Raw genomic sequence first — 26463 nt, forward strand, 5'->3', positions numbered from 1 at the left:
AGATAGGCTCCCATGTAAGAGCCTGTAAAACTAAAGCCTGTAAAAGTGTCGTTAGCTTTGAGAGGTTGAAAATCACCAGTTCTGAGAGAATAAGCTCTAGTTACATATGCTACGCTGTTTATTCATTTATATTGGTGCATTTTAAGGCCTCACTCCAGCTATCAGGCACTGCGCAGACACAGAGAATAAAGCTGTCCTGTGCTGCAGATACTGCAATTTATTCTTATAATGCCACTCATGTGACCGAGCATTTTAGTGGTTATAGAAAAACCCAACACCTGCACTGTGAGTCTCTCCCAATCCAGACAGGGCTGCCACAGTTCACAGCCACCAAGCAGCTGCTCGCCTTCGTCCCCGTGCAGCCATGAGCAGTCACTGTACCATGGCCGCCTGCTACCGTGCCAGGGAGGCCTCGACGCATGGCATTCCCCCGCCTGGCACTCCTTCGCGGCACGCAGCCTCCAGAGCTTCTGCCAGAGCAAAACTCGACCCCCACTGCCGGCCGCCGCCTCACCGCGGCTGCCACGGAAGCGGCAGGCGGCCCGGGGAAGGGAAGGCGCCATTCGCCTGCTGAGATTTGTCCTGAATATGAGGAACTTTCCTCAGAACAGTCGAGACAGGCCTCCTGTCGCTCTGTCCGTCAGTCCCTGTCCGTCAGTCAGTCAGTCCGCCCGCCCCGCGGGAGGGAGATCGGGCGCGGCCGCTCCTGCCCTCATCAAAGATGGCCGCCGAGGGCCGGCTGGGAGCGGCGCCACACGGCGGCTGAGGCCGCTTCCGCCCGCCTGCGCCCGTCACATGACCGCCGGGATCCGCAGCCCCCGCTGTCCGGCACCGGCGGGGCAGAGCAGAGCAGAGCGCGGCGGGCGGGGGCCGCGGTGCACCGAGGCGAGCTGCTCTGCCCTCCCGTCCTGTCAGCGGTGGCGGCTGGCGGCCTGGCCCTGGGCGCGCTGCGCGGTCCGGGGGGCAGCGAGATGGAGACGGCGGAGGGAGAGGACCGCACCCCGCTGCTGAAGGAGTCGCAGCCCGGCCCGGGTGAGAGGAGCGGGAGGCGGCACCGGGGGGCGGCTGCGGACCACCCGCCCCGCTGCGGACCTGCCGGCCCGGGGCCCGGCCGGGCCGCGGCCCCTCCCCGGCGGCGTCGCGTTGCCATGGAGCCGCGCGCCCGGGCCCGGAGCCTGCCGCAGCCGTTGCTGGCCGGCGCGCGGGCCCCCTGTCAGGGTGACGGCTGCCCCGCGTCCCGCCTCGGGGGGGCTTCGCCTCCCGCCCCGCGTCGCGCTCGGTCCTGACAGGGAGCGGGGCTCTGTCCCCCGCGCCGGCGGCGGGGAGCGGGCGCGCAGCCCGGGCGCTGGGTCCCCTTGTGAGTAACCTGCCCTCGGCGCGGGGTGACCGGCTCCGGCCTGAACGCCGGCCGAGCTGCTCGCGGGCCCGGCACGGCGGAATTTCGTGTTGGGACGGGGTCTGAGTGAGGCCGACTGCCTGCCGCAGCGGCGTGGAGAGGGAGGTGGGAGAAGGCACAGAGATGACTGCAGGGGAGGGGGATCGTTATGGGGTCAGGGCTTAACAACAGGGCCAGCGTGTTCGGGGGGTGTTGTCTGTGCTGTTTGGTTTCCCAGAATATACAAACTATAAGCAGTAAAGTAAGGTTTTAAGTTTCTTCAGTATGCCATGCAAAAATACTCTAACCTGCTTGGGAAATGGGCAACTGCAGCAAGGGGGGTTGCTAACAAAGTGACACACAAGTGACAGAAGAGTCAAATTTTAGTTGGGGTTGGTTATTAAAGCAATGCGTTCTTAAGCTTGCACAATGCATCGTGCTCTGGTTTAGGTGGTTCACCTCACCCATGAGGAAAAATACAGCAGAAGAGAAACTTCCTTTAACTGCTGTGCCAGTTGCAGCACAGACCGATTTTTTTTTATCTGCAGTTTGAGAATCTTGTTCACTTATAGCGGCGGTATTATAAAACATGCCCCCAAAATCAGAATTAACGACAGATGCAAGACCCAAGACTGCCAGTGAAGGTAGGACCTTGAACTTCATGGTTAGCTGCCTTAAACTTTAGTGGGGTGAATGTCTGTGTCTCTGATTACGGCAGTCTCCTGAAGAGGTGGGTGACTGAAATGCGTCTGGAACCTTCTCGAATCTTTTGTTCTGTTAACTTGATCTAATATTCTCAGGTATTGCAAATGGACTTGGTGGAAAGACAAGGAAGCAGTAATTTAGCAGCCGTTTGTTTCAGACCTACAGATCTACATGTTTGTTGGATTTTTATGATAAATTCTTTGCAGTTGAAAAAAAAATCGGATATTAGAGATCTTCAGTTCTGACGCATCTGTTCTGTGGAGCTTGCTCTCCAGACAAGGTGTACGCCAGTAAGAGGCTTCCAGAGGAAGAGTAGTGGATGTTCCAGTTAATCTGAATTTCCAAGGAAGGGTTACTTCATCAGTGTGATGTTTAGCGTTCTGCTATTATTGTTTAACCCCAGCAAATACAGGCAGTGGAAAGGTTAAATAGCTTTACCTGTAATTATATTAATTGTTACAAATTATATGACTATACATTTTCTACTTAAAGAGAAGTTGCTTTTTAAATAACAATGAAGGACAATGAAGCTGCCTGACTAATTTTTGTGCAGTAAGCACTTCCTGCTCTTGGTGCCTATTGTTTTTAAAGTAAGCAATAAAACCTTGGCTGCTCTCCTTCAAGTCATTTAAAAATCGGATATGCCTTTTTCAAATGCTGCTGAGCCAAGACTTGCAATTACCGTGGATCTGGAAGACGTTTTGCATATTTGCACAGTAGCCTCACTTACTACTTATTTACTAAAAGAACATAGCAAATACAGCCTCTCTGTCATTTTAACAGCTTGTGCAGCCGTAATGAACCACATAAAGTTGGTCAGCATTAGAGACTTCAAAAATCGAAAAGTTCTACTACTTTCATGAAAAATACAGTTCTGCAGGAAGGGTCTGTTGGTGCCCCCACTGAAAAAGACAAATCGCATAGGCTCATTCCTTGTTTCAGGGAAGTTGTTGGGAAGGGGAGAGTCTTTAGATAGCTTGTCCACAGGCATGCTTTCTGCTTCTTACTGCAGATCAGAGAATCCAGCCAAGAGACGTACTGCAGTAGCAGATCAGGCTCCAGTCAGTCCTGTTGTTCATAGATATACTTATTCTCTTCATAATTTGAATTCTGAGTAGTCAAGAGAAAGATGAGATCACTGTACACTGATGTAATACCTGCAGGTGCTGACCCCCAACCCTCCCAGAGTTTTCACATGTCCAGGTTATAAAATTTTCCGTTAGCACCATGGTTTCCTCACAATGGGGGAAACTCCACCCGCTAACTATTTGTAAATTCAGCAGATTCTTCGAGTAGTTTCTTAACTATTTGACATTTCTGCTCAGTAGGTTCAGGCATCCCCAGTTCATAAAGAGTACCTGCAGAACTATAAACTGTATTTTGTATAGATACAAATTTTTTTTGCCGCTGGTCATGTGCTGGCCAAGTTACAGTTCAACTCTGATCTGAATCTCCTGGTACTGATGAACGATCTCTGCCAAATGCTGCAGTGTACTGCTGTAGAGGGGAATCAATAGCTGTGTTACAGTGCAAAGTCCGATATCTGGGTTTATACAGCTGACAGTCAGCTTAATGCTGCAATACAGGTTTTTATGTTGAGCCTGAGACAATTTCCTTTGTCAGCCTCATTACTGTATGGTGACTGCAGAAGAGTGGCGCAATGAGCAACAGGGAAACCGTTGCTGTTTTACAGTGCTACTGCAGTGTTTGCCATTCCCCTTTCTGCTAGTCTTTTCTGTTTGGCAGATGTTAGCAAATCCATATTCCTTTATAAGCAAATTTATAGAAAGAAAACTTTTGCTAGATAACAGCCTGGGATCTCAGTGAGTGTTCTTTAGCATTACTTTAAGAGTCTTTGTTTTTCTTGAACTGTTTTCATGTATATGACTGACTTCCCACTAATCTTGTTGGGGTTTTTTTAGTGTGAAGTTCTACTTTGAACAAATGCTACTGCATTTTGGAGAGGACTTTTGAAAACCATGTTTCTTAATCCATTTCTGCAGACCGCACACCACATTTCCACTGCAGCCACTACCCTTGTGTGGGTTGCTACCAATTGTCTGAATCAGAATTACTTTTGTTTTGCACATCACTAGAAAAAGGGGCTTCTTTTTTTTGTTTCCCCCCACCCTCACCTTCTGCCCTGATTGAATCCACTCCTTAAGACTAGAACAATTAGCTTGTTGTCTTGCCTATTTTTTCTTGCCCATAAATTTCTGAGATTATTAGTAAAAACTGCTTGTCAGTTGTTCTTAATTTGTTAGGTTATGTTAAACCAAAAATTTCTCATTTACTCTCATTTCAGTCCCTGCATGCTGCTCGGCTCGCTACAATCTAGCACTACTGGCCTTTTTTGGGTTCTTCCTCCTGTACGCGTTACGTGTGAACCTAAGCGTTGCTCTGGTGGATATGGTAGAACCTAACACAAGCTTAGCAAAGAATGTGACTTCCAATGTGTGTCCAGAGCATTCTTCCACTATAAATGTTCCTCGCAACACAACGGTGAGGTCTCAAACATATTGTACTGTAAAGTGGTGTGTAAAAGTCTTTTTAAGATAAATCTGTGTTTGATGACTCATGCTTAGGTGGCAAGAGAACAGGCTTACCAAATGGCCTTTTCAGTGGTTCTTTTAGAGCTGTTCTGAAAAATAATAGCCTTAATGCCTAGCTAATTCAGAAGTGCTGTGCTCAGGGTCAGGTTTTTTTACGTACATACTTTCTCTGCTATTCCTTACAAATTGGCTAATCTGACCTTGTACATCTGCTATGACTCACGGTTTTGTGTGCCAGTGATCAACTGCTACTGTTACATCTGCGTCAGAGCTCACATCGCTGTCCAGATTTGCCTGCTCTTTTTACAGTCTAATGGCATGAAATTCCATTACAAATTAACATGTAATATTTTTCTCCTTACTTCTTTGATCTCTTTCCCAGATCGTGATTCTTGTTTTTATATCCTTTATCTCTGACTTCCCTTCCAGTAATCCTTAAAATCACATTTCCTATCTGAACAGAACATTTAGATATGAGAAAAAGCTTTAAAAAAACCTCACAAAACAGCTTTGTGAATTTGCACTTGCATAGATCTTGCCTTATAATTGAAGTTTATTACTGAGCACTCTTGCTGTACTCCTGGCTTCGTTTTGTTTGCTTTTTTAGAGGTCATTTATTATTTATCACGAACAGATTATAACTGCGAACATATGGGAAGATGATTCTGTCTCATCACTTCCGTGAAATGTATGCTGCATATTTAGATGCTCATAAATTGGACTCTTGGAATCGATCCCAAACTTCAAAAATCACTTTATTGGGCAACAGTTCCTGACTTTTTGTGACTTCCTTTATAGCTTCAGGCTCCTTGTCTTGATCATCTTTGCTTTTATTACTTTGTTTGCTAAACTCATCTTCCCTCTGTTGTGCTTATTCCATTCTTCCACCTACCCTTGCAAGTCCTGTCCTTGGCTGCTCTCTTTCTTTATATTAAATTTAAACATCTGCATCTCCTCGTTTGCTTTTCTGCCCATAGATTTTCTGCAGGAAGGATCATTTTCCTAGAGCATGACAGAATGACCACACTGTGATACAGAAGTGGGATTCACACTCATGCAGGCTACGTAGTCTGTACCTGTGTCACCTAACCCAAGTTGCATAGAACTTAAGAAGGGCTAACTGCCCAAGTGCTTACATTTCACATTGTGATGATTTTCATACTTGGGCTAGATATGTCTGGACAGACTCTAAACTACCTGAATTAGCTTTCAGCACAACTTTGATTGCAGTATAGATGTGTATAAAGGAAGGAGACCATGAAAGTTATGTAATTTAAGTGTAAAGGACTAAATGATGGATCAAAGTTGTATAAGATATGGTCAGAGAAACTGCTATTTTGAACTTCCTGTAATTTGGGTTTTTTCTCTTTTTAGGGGGAAAAGTATTCTTGGGACGCTGATACTCAGGGATGGATCCTTGGTTCTTTTTTCTATGGCTATATCATTACTCAGATTCCAGGAGGATATCTTGCAAGCAAAATTGGAGGGAAGCTGTTACTGGGGTTTGGCATCTTTGGTACCTCTGTATTCACCTTGCTTACTCCCTTAGCTGCACATCTGGGAGTTGGCTACCTCATAGCTGTCAGAGCCTTGGAAGGACTTGGAGAGGTAATCCTTTTTCTCTATGTAACTTGAAAACGTGTTTGAACATTTTACTAGTAAATTGCTATGATTAGACCCTATGGGTGTTTGTGTGCTGGAGTAGTGTATGGGTTGTTTCATTTTGAGTAGCTTAGTTTTTTTTGGTTTTTTTTAATAATTGAAAAGTTTGCCCTGTGTTTTAGCCTAAGCTTTTTGATTAAGAAAAAGGTTTTGTTTGTAAGGACAGTTGAGACAGATCCCTTTTCATTTGTCAGAAACCAGGAGCTCAGAACAGTATTGTTTGTATTCTGGCAGCTTTTCCAGCATATACAGAATGAAAAGCAGGAGAAATTAATTCTGCCTGCTTGCTCTCATGCCTTGCACACTTTAAAAAAGTGGTTTCTTGCTAAAAGAGAAGCTAACAGAAGGTACTACTACTTTTTCATGAAATATACTTTGAAACATGCAAAGTTCAAAGGAGTTCTAAAATTGTTGCAGTTCAACTGAAAGAAATGTTGTTTTCTAGGGTGTTACCTTCCCAGCTATGCATTCAATGTGGTCTTCTTGGGCTCCTCCACTGGAACGCAGCAAGCTCCTTAGTATTTCGTATGCAGGTGAGAAATTCCCACGCTGATAAAGGGATTATACATTTTTACTGCAGTAACAGGGAGGATTGACTTAAGTCAAAGGGATTTATATTCTAAATTTTAATCAGCATTTAATCTGGAAAGTATAACATTGAATTAAATCTTGCTTTGCATTCATTATCTTCATTTATTCATGGCTTTTATAACCCTGAGAAAAGGTATTCATCTGCAACGAAGTATAAACTTCAGACTAACTTTGATATGCAGTGGTGCAAAGAGTTACCGTGGAGCTGATTAATGGCAGATATTGCAAATATAGGAGATTTATTACTAGGAACAAAAAAGCTGGGACAGAATCACAGGATAGAGGGGTGTGTGTGTGTTTTTCCTGGGTTTTTTTTTAAGTGTTTATGGAGGAACTCCAGGAAGAAAATGTCCAAGGTCCCAGGTATTGCTACAAGAGCTCTTTGTCAGAGTCCAGTACTCCCTGACCAGGTTCTTTCAGATATTGTGTGTGTGGAAGGTGTAATGTTTGATATTGAATTTACTCTTCTGACGATATTTGATGTTACACAGGATTTTTGATTTAGCAGAGTGATGCAAAGTATACTGAAAGCACAGTACAAATGTAAGTTAACACTTAGCAAAATATAGCAATTGTAATACACATTTGCATTACTGGTCTCTAACATGCTCACCATCACGAAGCTGGGAATCCCCAGTCGCTGGGAAGGAATACATGGGTTGAAGGCAGCTCGAGTCTGCTGTTCTCTAAGAATTGCTGTTGTTGGTTGTTTAGTTTTTATGATTTATATTGGGCTGAGCCACGTATTCGCTGCCCTCATGCTGGTCTGGCTAACTCAGGGAGATGGTCACACTTTTAATGAACTCAGGAGAAACATTTACACCACCAGCTGATCAGCTCAACTGTTGATATAGTCACCTGATCCACTCAACTGGCATAGCTGTTTATCTAAAACAAAGGCCACCCTTTGTGCTGAGATAAAGTCAGTTTTCTTTGCGACAGCTGTTGTCAGTCACACCCTGCGTTATTCCCTGAACTTCATGGACACATTGCTCTTGCCCATCTTCACTGAGCCTTTGTGTGTTTGGGGGGTTTATTGGTCAGTCACATTGCTCAATGCAGTATCCGTGGGGCAGGTGAAAAATGTAGCTTTCTAAATTTACTCATCAAAATTGATATCATTTCTTTGAGGATGACAAATTTTGCATTCTCTTAATGAAGTAATGGTTTGTTTTACTCACTCTTGCTAGTAATAATTCTGTTACAGCTTTCTTATTCAACCTGGGCTTCATCAAGAAGACAAGGTTATACCATGTGAACAGTGGCTACAGTTTCCCAAGCAGCTAAGCCACTCTAGTGGCTCACTTACGCCAACAGGAGTGAAGCGTTAATCCTTTCTTCCTCACATTTCCTCACTTCCCTCCTAGCCAGCTGTCTCATTCCTTCCTTTGTGCTATTTCAGACACTCATCAGACCCTTCCATGAGCCACTGTAACCCACCTAATGCAGCAGAAAGCTTTTTTCTTTTTTTTTTTAATCTGTTTTCTGCATTATTACTGAATTAAATCTGCTTTAAAACAAGTCTTTATGTGAGAGCCAGCATACAAGTTAAATAGAGAGCACTGAGCTGGGATTGACATCTGCTTTTAAACTGTCCTTTTGTGTCTTATGAAACTATATGCTGGTGTAGCAGGGAGAAGAGGCGTGGCCTTGAGCTGCCAATTGTTAAGTCATGGAAGGAAAAGGCATCTTGTGTAAACTTAGCAGTTTCCCCACATTTTCATGGCTGGCAATCATGTGGTCTGTGGTTTATTTAATCATGATCGTGTTGATTTTCTAAGAGAACATATGACTGGACATATATGTGGTTGTTATTTTGATTTATATTTTGCATGAAGTGTGTGGTTGTGTTGTTCGTGGTTGAAGCTTTCTGCCTCAAATAAAAATTGTTTCTGTGAAGATGAAATCTAAGCAGCCAGTGTATCAACATAATACAATGTTTTCTGAGTTGAAATTAGGTTTGGATAAGTCATTGTATGACTAACACTGGGAGACAAGGTCTACTATTTACCACCAATAGAGTTAGTAAGTAGTAAATAATATGGATTGTGTTTCTGATTTAGATTTGGTGCAGGAGGGGACCTACTGTCCTTTGCAGAATGTATATTGAATTATAAACTTAAGAGTAGTTTTTTACTGCTTTTGGCTTGTATCTGAACTGGAATCTGCTCATCTTTCCCTTCTTCCTTGCCCGATCATACACCGTGTTGAATTCAGGGACCATGGGATTTGAACCTGCTTAGTTTAAGGGGTCTACAGGAGATGTAATTGTTGTTATTCCACTTTGTTTTGCTTTCTTTCGGTAGGTGCACAGCTGGGAACTGTTGTCTCTCTGCCACTCTCTGGCTTAATTTGCTACTATATGAGCTGGGTTTACGTGTTTTACATATTTGGTAAGTGTTTTTTTTTTTTTAATTAGTAGAAGTACAATCCATATTCTCTTTGAAAAGCATGGTATATTATAAAACTTATTTTAAGTTTTAAAAATGTATTTGACGTGTAGTGTTGCTCTTTTATTCCTCCTGGGAAATCAGAGAAATTTAAAGCTAAGTAGATTCCTGTGTGTGGCTATGTAAGCCTTGCTTCCAAGGAGCAAAGCTGTCTCGCAGTCGGACAAAAGCTGGTACAAGTCAAATGCTCTTAATTCTTCCGCCACTTGGAATCAACATGCTGAAATTTCTTATTTGAAGTGTGAAATTGAGTTAATAACTTTAATCCCAGGAACAAACTTCTACTCTGAATGAAAGAAAGTGTGAAAAGTTACTGCTGCTTAAAATGGGAACAGTGTGGAAAATCTCTTTAGCAGTCACAGGAACCCTGAAGGAATGCCCAAAATGCAAGGCATAGCAGGTTTACTGTGAGTTATATTCTAGAATGAACTCAAACACAGAGAATATTTTCTAACAGCATGTCATAGATCTAACTGATGCTTTTTATAGGTCTGTTTACATGTCTGAGCCGTTTCGTATTCTGCGTGGGGAAGGGAGAATCAGAATAAAAGACAAGGGTTACACTTTTCTCAACAAAATCACCTCCAATTTTTGTACAGATAAAAAGGGTGCAAAATGAAGAATTGCATAAAATGAAATAAGTTACAATGTTATAGTTATATAAAAGTATAGTTGATTTAGACTGACTATTGAAAAGTTACCTTTTTCAAATGACAGTTCTGGTGTTTGGCTTAAAAAAAGAAAAGGAGGATTGGTACATTGGTTAAGCTGTATGTACTGATATTCTGTGTATGTGCACGAAGGGTTTTTTTGTGACTAAACTTAAAGTGAATTTTTGTTTCCTCTGGTGAGCCCTATCCTCTGTGGCTGTTCCATGTGACTGATAAAAATATCATATGTATGTGTATGCAACTTTCTTGCTGCATGAGGCACTTCCAGGAGGGGAGGAAAAAAAAAAAGAAAAAAACCTCCACAAAAAAACCCCTCTTGCTTATTCCTCTTTATTGTTTATTACCTCTGTGCATTGTTAAGCCACTTTGGAGAACTACTGTTTGTAAGCAGATAGAAAAATAATGTTCATTAAAATTATATTGCAGTATTGAGGGAACTGGGCTTGTTCAGCCTGAAGAAGAGAAGGCTGCGAGGGGACCTTATAAATGCTTACAAATATCTGAAGGGTGGGTGTCAGGAGGATTGGGCCAAGCTCTTTTCAGTGGTGCCCAGTGACAGGACAAGGGGCAATGGGCACAAACTGAGGCACAGGAAGTTCCGTCTGAACATGAGGAAGAATTTCTTCCCTCTGAGGGTGACGGAGCACTGGAACAGGCTGCCCAGGGAGGTTGTGGAGTCTCCTTCTCTGGAGATATTCAAGACCCGCCTGGACAAGGTCCTGTGCAGCCTGCTGTAGGTGACCCTGCTTGGGCAGGGGGGTTGGACTAGATGACCCACAGAGGTCCCTTCCAACCCCTACTATTCTGTGATTCTGTGATTCTGTGATTCTGTGATTTGGAAAAAACCCTTCTAATTAAATTGTCTGAGAGTGTTATTCACTCGATATAGCTGCTTATGTTATTATTTCTGTCTCTTCACTCACCTTTTCCCACCAATAGGTGCACTTGGTGTATTATGGTTCTTCTTCTGGATGTGGTTGGTTAGTGATACACCAGAAACTCACAGAAGCATTTCACATGCTGAAAAAGAATATATACTCTCTTCTCTAAAAGATCAGGTACAGTGCTTTGATGTAGTCATACTTGCTTAAGTAAGAACATAAACCGTAAATATTATCATTAGTGTCATGCTCTGCTGATGTCTAGAAAAACGTTCGTAATCTGAGATAGAGGTAGAATTTGTCAGACAAAAAAATAAAAATATAGTTCAATTGCATAAGTGAGAAACAATCAGTAAGCAAACAAAGCATTTATAGTAATGCATTTTGTCACAGATGTTGTTGCGGTGCTTTTTAAATAAAAACCTCAAGTCTGTCAGTTCTCTTTACACTATATCCAGACCTGTATAACATCTTTAAACTCTGCAATACAGCATTTCGCAACTTTTTTTCAATATGTCTTCTAGAGTAAGAGATTACAGTTAGTGGAAAAAACATTCTGAAAGTGCTAATGGGACAGTTCCTAAAGCATGCTTAGGAGTTTATTCCTGTGACTGGACATATATATTTGCAACCTGTGAAGCTGGCTGAGAGACCAGAGTTAATATTTAGGATTGAGTAGGAAGTATTCAGCTAAATAAACATGAGGGGTGACTTTAAATATTTAATCATTTATAGTGAAAGCAGGAGGCAACAAACCTCAACAAGGGAAGGCATACTTTTTGAAATTCTGGTTACAAAACATAGTAGTGATTCATTTACTTTGCAGTAGTACAAAAACCGAGCAGTAACATATGTGAGTGTACCTTCAGTGAGAACTGAACATAATGTTTCATTTATTGCTGATGACTTGCATCTATCTACTGAGACTTATTTTGTGCTCTTCAGAATGGTCAGCAATAGACTTGGGTAGGATCAAAATACTATATTTAGTAAATGTGTGTGTTGATGTCCTGATCACTCTTTCTCTTCCCTTTTTCTCTGCCTCCTGCTTGCTAGCTTTCTACACAGAAATCTGTTCCCTGGAGACCTATGCTGGAGTCCCTTCCACTCTGGGCTATTGTTGTGGCACACTTCTCTTATAATTGGACTTTCTATACACTTCTTACACTCTTGCCCACATACATGAAGGAGATCCTGCGGTTTGATGCACAGGAGGTGAGATAAACAAAAGTATAGTCACTTTCTTCTGAGTTAAAGAAATGAAATAACAGAGCTCTTCCCTGCTGTTTAGAATGGAGTAAGCTGTTTAAGAACCTTGGAATGTAAATGTATAGCTAGGAAATGGCTAAATAAATCTCTATAATTAAGCAGGTGCATCAAAAATGTTACCTGCCTCGTAATTTCCACTTTTTTTTCAGGCCTTACTTGACATTTATCTTAATACTAGCTTTCAAGCTTATTTTTCCGGTTGGAGAGGCATCTTACCTATTGCTCTGATTTAAAACAGTAGCTATAAAAATATTTTTCTGTTATAAAATCTGAAGCAATCATACAAGCCATATAGTTTGTTTTATGGCTTCTGAAATACTATCTACTTCTTCTTTGCTCACTCATAAAATAGAACTTTTCCAGTTAAAAAAGAAAGATAAAACTAAGGAAATCATTGGACAAGTGTCATTTTTGAAATTATTTGGGAAGCATCAGTCTGATTGGATCCCTTTCTAAATTGTCCCTTTCTTTCCTTTCCTCAGTGAGCAGCAGAGGTAAAATACCTTTTTTAGGTAAGGTAAACAGGGTGAGCAAAACCATCGACTTAAGGTACAGAAATAGTGCTTTTTCAAGGAAATTTTAAAAAATGAAATTATTTATCAGGGAAACATTATGGGGATGGAACATTCTTATTTATAGCAATTACATGACTGTACTGGTCTTTCTTTAATGAGAAAGCTTTGGTGATAGGATAGCTTACCTGGAGAAACTGGTACAGCTCAAGTGAAAAGGTGCTCGGAAATTTCCAGAAGTTTAGTGCAGTCTTTTCGGGGTTTAACACAAGAGACTGCTTTAGAGTGAGCTGAAGATGCACGTCATGCGAGAAAACGGTGGTGCCAGCAATCTTAGGAGGAAAAAATGGGCAATCTCAGCATTAGAAGAGAAGGTTGCAGTAGGGCGAGCTGCAAAATGGCTGGAAAAAAGCTAGCTAAGTTGCTGGTTGGGTTCCTCATTATGCGTCTTGAGGGAATACCTCAGTAAACACCTATGAAAGTCATTTGCTACCACAGCCCTCAATTGCACGTGTTTTGTAAAACACAATTGCATTAAATGCTAACAGGTTCTGCTGTGAGGGGGTTTCCTGTGTCTCTGGGTTGTGTTTCTTCTTTTCGGAGTGACTTAGAGTACTGACTGTTGTGAACACTTTTTAAAAATATATAAATAAATAAATAAATAAAAGCTTGCATAATGGTGTTGGACTAACTTTGTTGCCACACATTTAGGTGGAAATTGCATTACTGTTTAAAATATTATACAGTAGCTACAGTATAGTCCACCAGTTTCCATCATATAATAAAGGGATTGATTAAGTTGAAGCACTTTGAACAGGCCTTCAAAAGAAGTTGTTCTTTTTGTTACCGATACTATTTTCTATTTTTCAAAGTTTTACTAGCTGCTTTTGAGATCTGAGTGTTGAAACCCAACAGACAGCATGTTTGAGTGCTGATAGAGCGGATTTTGGCTGGTGATGTGTTTCTAGTCTCATTTCAAATTAAGTTTCCTAGGGAAGCTTTCGCTTCTTCATTGACAAATATTCATTTTATAGTAATATATAAAAGTTAGAGTATTTCTATCCAATAGCTGTGCAGATACCTCTTTTTAACCTCAGATTAGGTCAAATTATAGCTCTGTTATCAACAATTACCCATAGCTGTATGCAAAGGCTGTAAACTTATGCAGCTTAGTAGTACCTTTAGTATCCCCTCATCAAAAAAACATGCAGAACCAGGCAGCAGTTGCTAAACAGCTCTTGTTTAAAGTAGTGGGAGTTAACAAGTGACTTCAGTGTAAGTAATGTCAGGTCCTGAATACTAATTTTCCTTTGGGATCGTAAGATGTCCAGCCTGGATTTGATGAAACTCCCAGTTCTGTATCTTGTCTGTGATTACAGCCAGCATCAGATGTTTCAGCAGATAGATACAGGATAATGTGATGTTGAAGAGTTATAGTAGTACAAACCCCTGAAATTCCATATAGCTTTCAAAATTCTGAAGGATTTTTACGGCCTCCGCTTACCTTAGTAACTCACTTGGTATCCTGTCTTACTCGAAATTGGTGTTTCTGGAAACTTGCATGATCAGGTTAATGTCTGCAAGATACCTTCATATATATTTTTCTTTTTCCTAAACCCAGTTGCTGATTTAAACCTTTGAGTTTTTTGTCTGGCTGCATTAGTAGTTACAGATTAAGTGATACAATGGAGAGTTTACACATTGGTAACTTTAAAATGCTTTGCTTTTTCTATCTCTAGGTTTCTCTCTTATACCAACAATAGTTATCTGGATGGATGGTTTTGACACCTCTGGTTCAGTCTGTTAATGCTTCAGCACGAGTGATTTTTCAGCATATAGAATAGTCATTTCAGTGTTTTAACTGTCTTTTTTTTTTATCTCCTTAACAGAATGGGTTTTTATCTGCCCTACCTTATTTTGGCTGCTGGTTATGTATAATTCTATCTGGGCAAATTGCTGATTATTTACGGGAAAAACAGAAATTTTCCACTGTTTGTGTTCGCAAGTGTTTTACCGTAATAGGTAAGTGCAAGTATCATCTCTGTTTGGAACATAGTAGTATCAGTCTGGGAAAAATAAAGAGTTTTGGAGAGTAGTGTGACATTCTGCTGTGAGATCAGGCAGGATTGTGCATGGCTGGAGAGGAGAAGCTTTATTTGTACATTAATTTGTTAAAAGTACATCCTATCTTCTTCCATAAAAAAAGTAGGCCTATTGGATAAGAGAACAATAAGAGATTGCCAAAAGCTTTGTTTAGGTCAACATACATCATTCCTTCAGGCAAACTGATTAAATAAATGGCTAGGTAGAATCACCATTAAAGTGGTGATAACTGTGATAACTGGTTGACGAAATGATACCTTGTGAATGGCTTTCTAATTGAGATGTGGCGGTGAGCCTATTCCCAGCCTTCTGTTGTTCAGTGTTTCCTTTATTTAAGACTTAAGTAACTGAATAGGAATACACTTTTTACAAATTTATAGTTGCTACCAGGGTAGGAAGACCAAACAGAATCCAAAATGATCTTGACTAACTGGGAGGAGAGATGATCTGCAATCACAAAGAGATCAACAAGATTGTGTTTTTAACCAATACAGGTAAAAGGCTGTGTTTAGGAAGAAGTTGATTGCTGATTAAAAGAGGGGGCAGGGGAAAGAAGGAAAAGAAAAAGAGATTAGGCACAGGATCCATACAAGTTGCAGCCTGCTGAATGTATGCCCATCCTTGCTGCCTTCTCAATTCTGCTGATTCAGTCGCTTTCCTTAAACCAGCTCTTATAATAAACTGTCAGGTTTTTTTATTTTTTTTTTAAGCCTATATCATTTTGGTGATCCAGTTTACTGCAGGGCCTTGCACCCAAGTGTGTACAACTGTGTTAGGAAAAGCAGGACTGTTAGGTTGGCTTCATCAACAAAAGCATTGCCTGGAGCTGTTCAGAGAGATCGTGATGGGGTCATGTAAATGGGCTCTGGTACTGGGAAATGGGTACCGAAGTTGGCTGCAGACACTAACTAGCTCACGATGGCTACTAAGCTGTTTCCAGTACCTGACGTAGTTTGCATTCTCTAAATTGTACAGCAAGCTCCAGTATAGATATGCCAGATGTTCAGATCTTGTAAATGTGGAATAAAACTCATTCTAGAAGGTGCCTGCAGGAAAAGTATGTGCATATATGTATGTATGTATTTGTGTGAACGCTTCCAGGTCTACTTTATTATGATCTGCAGAAGTTAGTGTTTGTTCCTGAAACCTGGAGAGTTAAATGGGGATAATTTCTTTGTAGCGCACTGTACACATGCCGATGTCAGTGCGGCTCCTATAACTTGTATAACAATAAATAAAATTAATTTGTGAAGTCACTTTCAGTATCTGTTGCCTTTCGTTAATTCTTTTATCTAGTTGAAGTTTGTTCTTTGCAGCTAGAGTGACATTTTTCTGTTCTGACTACCATTTCATGAGACAGCAACAGGTTTGCAACCAATTTGCTCTTCCTTGCAGGCCCACTGTAATGCATGTAGTGCAGTGCTGGATTCTGTACACCAGGTGGTGGTCGAAGTTGTGTAGAAAATGTATACATAGCTTAGAGCCTCTTAATGTCTCTCATGTCAAAACTCTATTCATTCTAAGATTTCTGTCTTCAAGGAATGATTGGACCTGCGGTGTTCTTAGTAGCAGCTGGATTCATAGGCTGCAATTATGCACTGGCTGTTGCATTCGTGACCATATCAACAACACTAGGAGGGTTTTGTACCTCTGGCTACAGCATCAACCATTTGGACATAGCACCTTCGTAAGTATTGCTGAAGCTATTGTTAGTGTACATGATACATTTGTGAGCACTTTTTTTTTTTTTATTGTGTTGCTGGAATGCCTAGGAGAGTTAGCTGTGGACCACATGCTGTACAGACCTGGAATATAAGCACTGACAGTGACTCAGGTTTCTGATTTTAAGCACTGTATTTGCAAATAGAGATTAGTTAGCAAGCAAGAGGGAAGGAGTCAGTGGCCAGCTATAAACAGCTTGTACTATGAATTGAATATGAAACTAAGAATAATAGCTTCTGTGATGCACCCTGTTTTAAATCGAGTAGAATTACAAATTTAGAAGCTGTAGTTGAAGCAGTGCATTTCGGGTATTGTGGGGCTGTTATACAACTACTGTTTCAAGCTTAGCTTTGCAGAACTACAATAGTTAGTTTTCTAAAAATGTAAAACATTGGCTAGGAGTTGGAGTTATTTATTTTAGATTTCTGTGTTGAATAATACAAAACATAAGCAGTAATGTCAAAAGACATTACTCCTGTAAGTTACTTAGTGGCAGAACTTGGATATCTGTGCAGTTTCTATTTACCTCCTTTTCTCTGTGCATCACAAATTAGTCTTTCTGTCATTGTTGTAATATCGCCCTGCACACAGGACCTTTTCTTCACTCAGTGCACAGGAAATACCATGCTCTAGAAATGACTGAGCGTTGTATAGAAAGGGAGACTGGCATTCATTCCTAAACCCTGTACCTTGTAGCTGTGGTAGCTGGAGAGCACATAATGGCTGAGGCAGGGCATTGCAAGAGAAAAGAAGGGTGATGTTTAAAGTAGGTGAATATCGCTCTTGGGAATTCAGTTCTTTCAGTGTTCTGTCATAGAGTTTGCATGTGTTAAGTCAGGTTGGATCAGAGTCTAGTGCAGTCATCTGTGAGGACCAGGTTCACACCCTCTGGCTTTAGGAATCTGAACTCTTTAAGAATTCTTTAGTTACAAAGAGAGACAGGGACTTCTTGAGGCTGGGTCAGACTACCATAATATGTAAAGGGAGTGTGCAGCAGCTGGAGTCCAACCTTAAACAACTCAACTGAGAAGCTAAAGTTTGATCCAGTGAGATTAATTGAGGCCTAGCTGATTTATTGCCTGTTTTTGTATGCCTCTTCAAACTGTTAAGTTCTGGTTTGCGAAAATGGTGTTACTTGGAATGCAGACAGAAGTCACTGGAGCTGTGCTTTGAATATATGAACACAGTTAAATACTCTAAAGATGAGATCCTGAGGATCTCAAATCAAGCATCCAGTAGACGCATACATTCTTGGCCTATGTTTTTGTTTCCTATCTATAAGATAGATTTAAAAGTATCATCTCCAGCTCTCAAGAGTGTTGTGAAAGTAAACTATTATTGTGTAAAGTTCTACTGTTTGGGATTATTAAAATTCTACTTGCAACAGCCGAATTGTATGCAGAAAGTAAGTCTTGGGTCCATGCATTGAGCAAGTAAAGTGAAACAAAATATTAAATAGTGCTCATTAAGCATTAAATGGAACACTTCATCCTGTCCAGTGAGTGCAACAGAGCTGTCACAGGAAAAAGGAAATTGCGCAACTGCAGTGTATGCCTGTGTGAGGTACATGCGCAAGGAACCTGCGTATGCAGGTGACGGCTGAGGTTTCCAGAACTAGGATCTTGAGTGTATTTTCAAATTTGAGAGATGCTTCACTTTGCATTTCTAATGTGTTTATTTAAAGGGTGAATTTGTATATGACAGTATACAGAGTATTTTAGGTGTGGAAAAAAGCCGCAAGAAAAAGATCATGTGGCACAACGCTGATACATGTCAGCAGGCATGATTAGATTCACCACATGAACTGCTGCTGATCCCTCTGACCAAATCCCGCTCTATTCTTCCTGCCCTCGACTAAGTCCTGCTTTTATTCCTTTTGCATTTAAGCTGTGAAGGTTCCTCCAGCCGTTCTTTTCCCTCAGACAGGCTGAAGGGAGCATACTGGTTGTAAGTGCAGGAGAGGCAGCTATCTTGCTGATAGTTCAGGAACTTTGGCCCGGCGTTGTCTCTAGAGACGAATGGTTGCATATGCGGGAAAAGTTTCCTGGATGGGAACGTGGTCAGGGTGGATGCTGTTTTGTTGAAATCGGTGATTCTCTATTCAGCACATGCATGCTGTAATTCAGGGTAAATCTGTCCAAATGGAGACGGAGAAGGAAAAGGGCACATCCATGTAACAAAGGTCATATACAAAAAACAAAAAAGTTCTTCTAATACAGAAATACAAATACATCTAAGACAGGGGGGAAAAAGGCTTCTTTCTACTTAACTTTGTTGGATGAAATGGCCAAGACAGACATTCACAATTTCAAGGAAATGCTTGACGTAACTGTAGAAATCTGAAAATGGGGTCTGCGTAAAACTGTGAAGGAAACCTCTGTTAAGAGTTTACCCAGAGCTCGATTTTTTTTTTTTTTTTAATTTTACTGAAAGATATTAGAGTAACCAGAAGTGATTCAAAGCAGATTCAGAGTGCACTTAAATGCCCATTTTAATTGGTTAAAAGTATGCTGACTAGCATAGCAAAGGGTCCCTTGTTGCTACTAAAACTTCCATTATAGCAAAGAAATAATGATTAAATTCACAGGAAAAAGTGAATGAAAATACTGATACTGAATGAAAAAACAGTATTTACTATGTGTTTTCTAGCATGTGTTTATTATGCCATCAGTGTATTGAATTAGGGGGGTTTGGGGATGGGAGGGAGACAAGATTGTTCTTGTGGGGAAAATGTATTCTGTTCTAGCTCTTTAAATCTACATCAATATGTTGCAACGTCTACCATTTTTAGTATTGCTGTTACCATGAGCCCTCATAATATTCTATGGCTCTGCTATACGCTAAACACTTCACACATCTGTTTTTTTCACTCTTAATTTTACTACTTAACTGCTCTGCAAGTTGATTTGTATTTGGTTATCCCCACTATGCCACAAGAACCTGACCAACAGCTTACTATTAGTCTTGCTCTACAAACATGTCGCTCTTTGCTTTCCCATTTCGTATGGGAGTGTCTACTGTGCTGAGGGAGTGGCATAGCAGTTATCTGCATCAAACAGTGAGCGTTATCAAGAATGCAACTTATGTCAGAAACACTGGGCATAACTGGAGATATTTAGCCAGCTATTTATTGCCACAGACCTTTGGCAACCAGGGAAACTATTAAGCTGTGTTTAATTTTGAAAGTGTGTGCTAGCAGTATTGTAGCGTTTAAACATGTTGAAGACAAAATGCATTTGGTTCTACTTCAAGGCTTTAAATGGAGTTTTGCTCTATGTACTTATCTGGCTAAGGGAAAGTTTTACACTTTCACATTCAGCTTCAGAAAGGCCTATTAATTCTTAAACACCTTCTGAGATTATAAGACTATGTGCCACTTTTATAAGAAATAAGGATCGATTTAATTAAGGCATTGGAGCTCAGTCTAAAATACATTGCCATGCTTTAAACTGATATGTAGCGTTGACTTTCAAGAAAAAAATCAATTAGTAGGCTAGATAATTAATTCTCTCTCTCAGGAAAAAACTCGTTTCTCTAATATCGTTGGACTGGATACACATATTGAAACCTTTTGTAACAATGCTGTATGGTTGAATTCTCCTGTTTTGGTAAATAAAATGTCAAAGCTATGCATCTCTCTTTTGAGATGAAATTATATTTCTGTTCCGTTAAAATCGGTGAGGACATAATTTCACTCTGCAAAACAGCCTAAAATGAGCACTGGGAGACAACGCTCTTCTCCTGTGCTAAACTGCAACTCTGTTAGTATTTTGTACGATTTTTCAGCCAGCAAATCCACCTTGAAACTCTGAGCTGCAGGGATCCATGCTCTGGTGGCTGGAAGCTCCAGCACCACTGTAGAATGTCTAGCTCTTATTTCTCTTCAGTCTCTCGCACAAGATTGCGCTTGTGGTACAGTTTCAAACATGATTTTTCAGCATTGTGAAACTCCTGTGAGAGAGATCTTTACTTGTCTAGAGATGAGGTACTGAGGCTCAGATATTAAGCAAGTTACCAGCTTTTCCCAGCAACTTTTTATGGCCGCTGGTGCGTACGCATGTGATAGAGTAACATGTTCATGGAACAGGAAGCCTCAGAAGTGAGCTGCAGGAATGGCAACCAGTGAAACTGGTTAAGTCAGACACATTTCCCCTTGGCCTTGACCCACAGAAAGCTGCAGGGGAGGACTGCTGCAGCGCTCTGAACTCAGGCCTCTGGAACATCCACTCTGTAGTGTAAGTGGGGAGATCCATCCACGCTGGTGATACTGCCTTCTTGGCAGACACTGTTTAGCAATGATACCTGAACCAACTCTTACTGTTGCCAAGCAGCACTGTCATACTCCTGGTCATCTTTCCACTTCAAGGCATGCAGTGGTTCTTTTCTAACTTACCCGATGGATCCATTCCAGACAGTTTGGTTGTGGCTTAGCAAAGGGGATATGGGTATGGATTATGGATCCATGAGCAATTTCAGCTCGATTCCATAACTAGCTTCTGGAAAATAGAGACATATTTACCAAGTTGTCAGTGAGTTGTTACTGGAATAAAAGCAAGCCATTCCTACTGGAATGTTTGTGTTTGAATTTGTCTATGTGATCAAGATGAGACCTATGGGATCAGGTTAGGCAAAATTGTTTCCATGACTGACAATCATGGTAAGTTAATAAGCAACATTAACAATTTCTATTGCAGGTATGCTGGAATTCTCCTTGGGATCACAAATTCTTTTGCTACTATCCCAGGAATGGTGGGGCCAGTTATTGCAAAGAACCTCACTCATAACGTAAGTCTGCTTACTGTTTTTTCAGTTGTTATATTTTTATCTCCATTGAATGGAAATTCTGTTTTCTCAAGTCTGCAGTCATTAAATGAAATCTCGGTTATACATGTAAATCGTACTGTTCCATTTCTGTGAATGACTTAATACATAGCCTTTATTATTCTGATCAGGAAAATAAAGGTAAAATTGAAGACCTGTGTAGGACTTAAAAGTTTTAGTCACCCACCCCTCTTATTCTCTAGGAGTAATAATATGTGTTTGTCACAGTAAAACTCTATTAAAATGCCAACTAGATGAGATAGTTGTGATATTATTTTAGCAAATTAAGACAAGTTCTTACTTGTTTGGTTATTTTTGTTTTGTTTTTTAAATCAGTCTCTCACACGAGGTGTTGAGTTGTAAGGTCAGCATTTGTCAGATGAGTGAGAAACTGGATTCAGATGTGTGGTTTTTATAATGCATCCCTTTGTATGTACATTACAGGATTAGCACACTGTAAGCCTTGTTAGTTTCACAAGACACCTAACTTGAACAGTGTTAGATTTGACTTACAAGATGGTTTAGTCAAAGGTTGATTTGCAATAGAAAAAGGAAGTGAGGATTTGTTTGATTTTTTTTTTTTATAATCAACTATATGAATTATTCTAAATTCTTTTAAGAAAGAAATATGGGAAGAGTAAGTTTATTGATGCAGTTGAATTTTTGGAGTTGGTGATCACTCCAATGATTTCCTTAAAAATAATATGAAAATATTCATTAATACATGAGTCCAAACAAATTAGTTCTTCCAGATGTCTTAACAGGTCAGATTGTTTTTATTGGGTTTGGTTTATTTTCCCTATACCAGTGCACTGTTCTCGTATTATTCTTTTTTTGTAGCAAGATAGTTTACAGGTTTGTTACAGTAGTCATCTGAAACTAAAAAAAGAAAAGAGAAAAAAAAAAGCCTCAAGACAGCTACATATATTACTTCTTTATTTAAAATAAAAGAAGAAAAAAAAACCCCAAAACCAAACAAACAACTGTTCTTTGTTACACATGTCTTAAGACCTTTCTTAAACACCAGAGTTTAGAGGATTCCTCTTGGAATCTAAGTAAAGATAGCTACCTTGTTTGGGTTAAAAGGCTTGTGATTCTGGAATATCCACAGAGTAGTCATTAAGAATAGCTTACTGCATAGTGCAGAGCACTTCAGCTCTTGGATCACCTCACCAGAGGTGGAACTGTTTCCTATTACAGTAAAATTCTCTGCGAGTTTGTGTAGCCTTCGTGCTACTGGGAATTTTGATATGAAGGTTCTGCATCTCAGATGATAAACTGATCCAGATAGTCTGATGCTATCCGATAGGACTATTGGTGTAAGCTGTATTATTAAACTGAAGTTGACTATACTTATGCTTTGATCTTTTATGTTTATAATGCTTTTATGTTGCTATGAAATCATGCTGAATAGCAATTACATTTAAATAAGTAACGCATGTAGCATTGGTTTTAAAGTTACTTTTTCTTGAGTGTGTAGCTGCAAATTGACTGCATTTTTTTTTTTTCTTTCATACTTTTGGCAGAATACTGTGGGAGAATGGCAGACTGTTTTCTATATTGCTGCTTCTATTAATCTATTTGGAGCAATTTTCTTTGCGTTATTTGCAAGTGGAGAAGTTCAGGACTGGGCAGTCAGTGGATATCACTTGCATAGGAACTGAAGGAGATGTTGAAATACCAAAGCTGCGCTGAATCCGAATGTGCTAGAATTATATGACCGGAAAAGTGCCTTCCCTGCTGATGCCTAGGAGTCTTCAGACCTTCTCAGTTCAACTATTTTATCTGTGTATCTTTTGTACTGAAAATCATTTGACAGCATATGTGTGCTATTTCCTAGCAAAAAACTACTTGGATTAAATGGGACTTGATGTCAAATATATGATCAGAGACAGCATTTTAAATCTCTGTGCTAGGCTCCAATTTTTTCCAGTTTTTAATTAATATTTTCTGAATTAATGTGTAGGCAGATGTTTGTTGATACTGAAATGAGAGGAAAAAGCAAAGTAATTATGTAGCACTGTAAGATGAGGAATGGCACGCAAAGATTTGTACCTGAAAGAGTGTTTTGATTTCCACAAGGAGATTGGTAGGTTTTTTGCTGTTTCAAAGTCTAGAAAAGCTGTAGTTTTCTACAATCTTTTATAATGCTTTTATTTTGTCAGTGTTTTAATTGATGTTGAGGAAGTGCACACAGGGTTTTATTCTATTTTACGCACAAGTTTTCAATATATAAACATTCCGTTTCGTGAATACAGCTGCACAATTGATACAGAGCAATGAGGAAGTAAAATGTACTGTTGTGACTGACAGAACAAGCCATGTGTTACTGTTCTCTGCAGTGCAGGTTTTTTAAATAGGCCTTATTTTTATTCATTTGTGCAAAGAAGAAGCAGTGCAACTCTGTGGTTTAAATCTAGGCAGTGCGCAAAAGTGAACTAGAAATAGAATATCTGCATGCTTATCTTAAAATAACTTTCAGTTTGGCAGTTCATTTTTTTCTCTTTAAATCATTGCAAGTGGATTTCTTTCCTCTTGCATGTAGACAGATTTGTCAGCTGGTCAGTGTAAATGCAATTAAATAAGGCCAGTGTAGGGGATAATGAGAAAATCAGTTCTCTAACAGCCTTGTTTGTTAGTCAGATAAAAGTAGAGTGAAAAAAAAAAAAAAACCACCAGTGCAGTAACATGATGCTGTTAGTCTCCTGTCAACACAGAATTTGACACTCAAGAGCATCCTTTGCACGACATGCAATTAAATGCCACACAGTAGGATTAAATGAAGTCTATGAAAACAGTGGCCTTGTTAAGAACAAATGGCTGAATAATCTCGTAGTCAGAAAGCAAAGGAAAATTCCTGTGCCAAAGATTCCTGGACTGGAGCAATTGGGTAAAAAAGAAAAATCACTGGGCTCTGGGTTTCTCACTTGTCACCAATACAAAAGAAAAGCCCAGTAATAAAGCTGCTCCAGTGGAGCCTACCTTCCTTCATTTCTAGGAAATGGCATCTGCCTCTTCTTTTTAGCTTTAAGAGCCATTTTGTTTTGACCTTCCTTGAAGTGTCATGTTCTCTGATGGTGGAGCTGTGTTTAAATGTGTCTTTGTGTCTGCAACATTTCCACAATAAACAATGTGAAGTTCAGATTAAATTAGTAGTTGTTCAGTGGGAGTATGTTAAAACTATATTGTGTCTTCAGTGTTTCCACAATAAATGGAATGAATATTTACGTGTGCATCTGATGTTAAAAATTACTTTCTCCCTGAAGTTAGAACACTATTCTGAAAGTATGCTGAATAAGATTGGTGACTGGATTAAGGGATGGCTAATATTTTCCTGGAGAATTACATGCTTCAGATGTTTCTTGTCTAGCTTTACAGGTGAGTACTATCATCCACCTGACACTGTATTAAAAGGAATAATTTCACTTGTATTTACAGAAATTTGTACTCTTTCAGTAGCCTTGGTTAAAAAGGAGGGGGGGGGAATTTTTTTTTAAAAAATTTAAGTTTCTGGATATAGATTAAATTAATTTATGCCATTGCTTTTCTAGAGATCGTGAGCAAGGCAACATATTGACAGCGTTGCTATTTCGCCTGTTCTGAAGTTGAAAACTTCAGCTTCTCATGCTTTTACTCTTTTTCCTTGAAAAAGTTCAATTGAATATCTAAAATAATAAATACTTAAGGGAGTAGATGCAGTATAAGTGAATATAAATGTTCTCTGTATCACTGCTTGAACTAAATTCAGTTAAAACTGAATTCACTTCAGGCATATCAGCAACTGAGCAGTCTAGAAATTTCTGACCAGCATACTAGATTTTGTTTTCTCCACAAAGCAGTCTAGAAATTTCTGACCAGCATACTAGATTTTGTTTTCTCCTCATCTAATGCACTATTAATACTCATTTGATATGCTATGTAACTTTTAAGTGAGCTTTGGCAGTGGGTCTGAAAAAAATTGCTGTGAATCCTTATGTTATTTCTAGACAACGGCCTACAATTAACTTGGCAATACATAATTATTTCCAATTTGATTTTAAAATAAACAAAATCTAGGATGGGATTCATGCTCTAGATCCAGCAAGGCTCTTAACTGTTAAACAAACACACACACGCCCCCCCCCCCCCCCCAAAACACTAAACAGTTTTACCTTTCTGTATCATGCTCACAGAAAGAAAAATCTGTAGGAAAAAGCTGTCAAAGTGTTTTCTGCTAACCATACTCTTTCTATTGCATTGCCATGCTCCTGCAGTGAGTTTCATCTGTTAAAAACCACTGCTTATGTTCTATATTTTCAGAAGTAAGGAGGGTTTTTTAGTACCTCTCATCTCGGTTCACCTGTGTGACAGGATCTTGACAATAACTGGGCAGGCTTTTGTGGTGACTGTGTTTTCCTGAGAACAACAGTTGTGATATTGTTATTTTTTGCTGCATTTCCTTAACAGGTGTACCAGAGTAAGAAGTTGTGCTTTCTGTTCCATCCTCCAATTAGGATGTCTACTTGGAATGAGGGAAGTTGGTTCAAAAACCAGATCTTGCGCATTTTGGAGCAGGAGTTGAATTGCTGCTTTGGGAGCATATCTTAGTGTTGGCAGGTATTTTTAAGTGCATTCTCCTCAATGTCTCCTTCTGATATGGTTCTGCTTAATTATTTTTTTTAATATTTAATGCAAAATTCTACCAACATTAGTAACAGAGATGCAATAACTCTTAGCAGAATATCCCACAGCATGTGACCGGGGTGTTAACCTGAGATCTGAACCATGGCCTTTTACAGCCTGGAAAAGTGCCTTCCTCATGCTTTTCAGAAAAGGAAAGGCCACAAAGCAATGGGTATGTTTTTCAATTCACTATTTCTTTGTTCCAAGGATACCAACTGGCAGTCATGCACCTTAATGAAGTCTCGGGTATTTGTCACCCAAAAATGAGTTAACTTACGTAGGCTTTTTTTAATGATAAACTAGCAAAGGTTTATATAGCTCTTCATAATGTATAGGCACCCATGCATGGTGCTTACCTATCTACATGTTCCTCTTTAACTGGTAATAACTGTATTTGCCATGTGAAAAGGTCATCTTAGTTCATTACTCAGAAGTGGAATTGCTCCTGTGACGTATTTCTTTTTTCTGGCTTCTTTTCTCAATCACT

General features: G+C 40.0%; 1 protein-coding gene across 2 annotated transcripts; it reads left to right on the forward strand.

Moving 5' to 3' along the window:
* Nucleotides 1-762: 762 nt before the first annotated feature.
* Nucleotides 763-24525, forward strand: SLC17A5 (solute carrier family 17 member 5). Of its 2 annotated transcripts, XM_075414509.1 has the most exons (12): nt 763-1032; nt 1924-2019; nt 4386-4582; nt 6007-6240; nt 6740-6827; nt 9192-9278; nt 10946-11064; nt 11944-12102; nt 14558-14690; nt 16311-16458; nt 21188-21278; nt 22841-24525. In XM_075414509.1, the coding sequence occupies exons 2-12, from the start codon at nt 1965-1967 to the stop codon at nt 22976-22978; spliced, it is 1449 nt and encodes a 482-aa protein (XP_075270624.1). In that variant the 5' UTR covers nt 763-1032; nt 1924-1964; the 3' UTR covers nt 22979-24525. The 2 variants fall into 2 exon arrangements, with proteins under 2 accessions (XP_075270624.1, XP_075270623.1); XM_075414508.1 differs by lacking the exon at nt 1924-2019.
* The last annotated feature ends 1938 nt before the right edge of the window (nt 24526-26463 follow it).

The sequence above is a fragment of the Opisthocomus hoazin genome, chromosome 2 (genome assembly GCF_030867145.1).
Source record: "Opisthocomus hoazin isolate bOpiHoa1 chromosome 2, bOpiHoa1.hap1, whole genome shotgun sequence".
Lineage (NCBI taxonomy): Eukaryota > Metazoa > Chordata > Aves > Opisthocomiformes > Opisthocomidae > Opisthocomus > Opisthocomus hoazin.

Excerpts from the sequence above, each read along its gene's own strand:
- SLC17A5 (XM_075414508.1), top strand. The coding sequence starts at position 972 with ATGGAGACGGCGGAGGGAGAGGACCGCACCCCGCTGCTGAAGGAGTCG. Across the intron at positions 9,279-10,945 it reads TTACGTGTTTTACATATTTG|GTGCACTTGGTGTATTATGG; the intron begins GTAAGTGTTTTT and ends TCCCACCAATAG. Across the intron at positions 14,691-16,310 it reads CAAGTGTTTTACCGTAATAG|GAATGATTGGACCTGCGGTG; the intron begins GTAAGTGCAAGT and ends TCTGTCTTCAAG.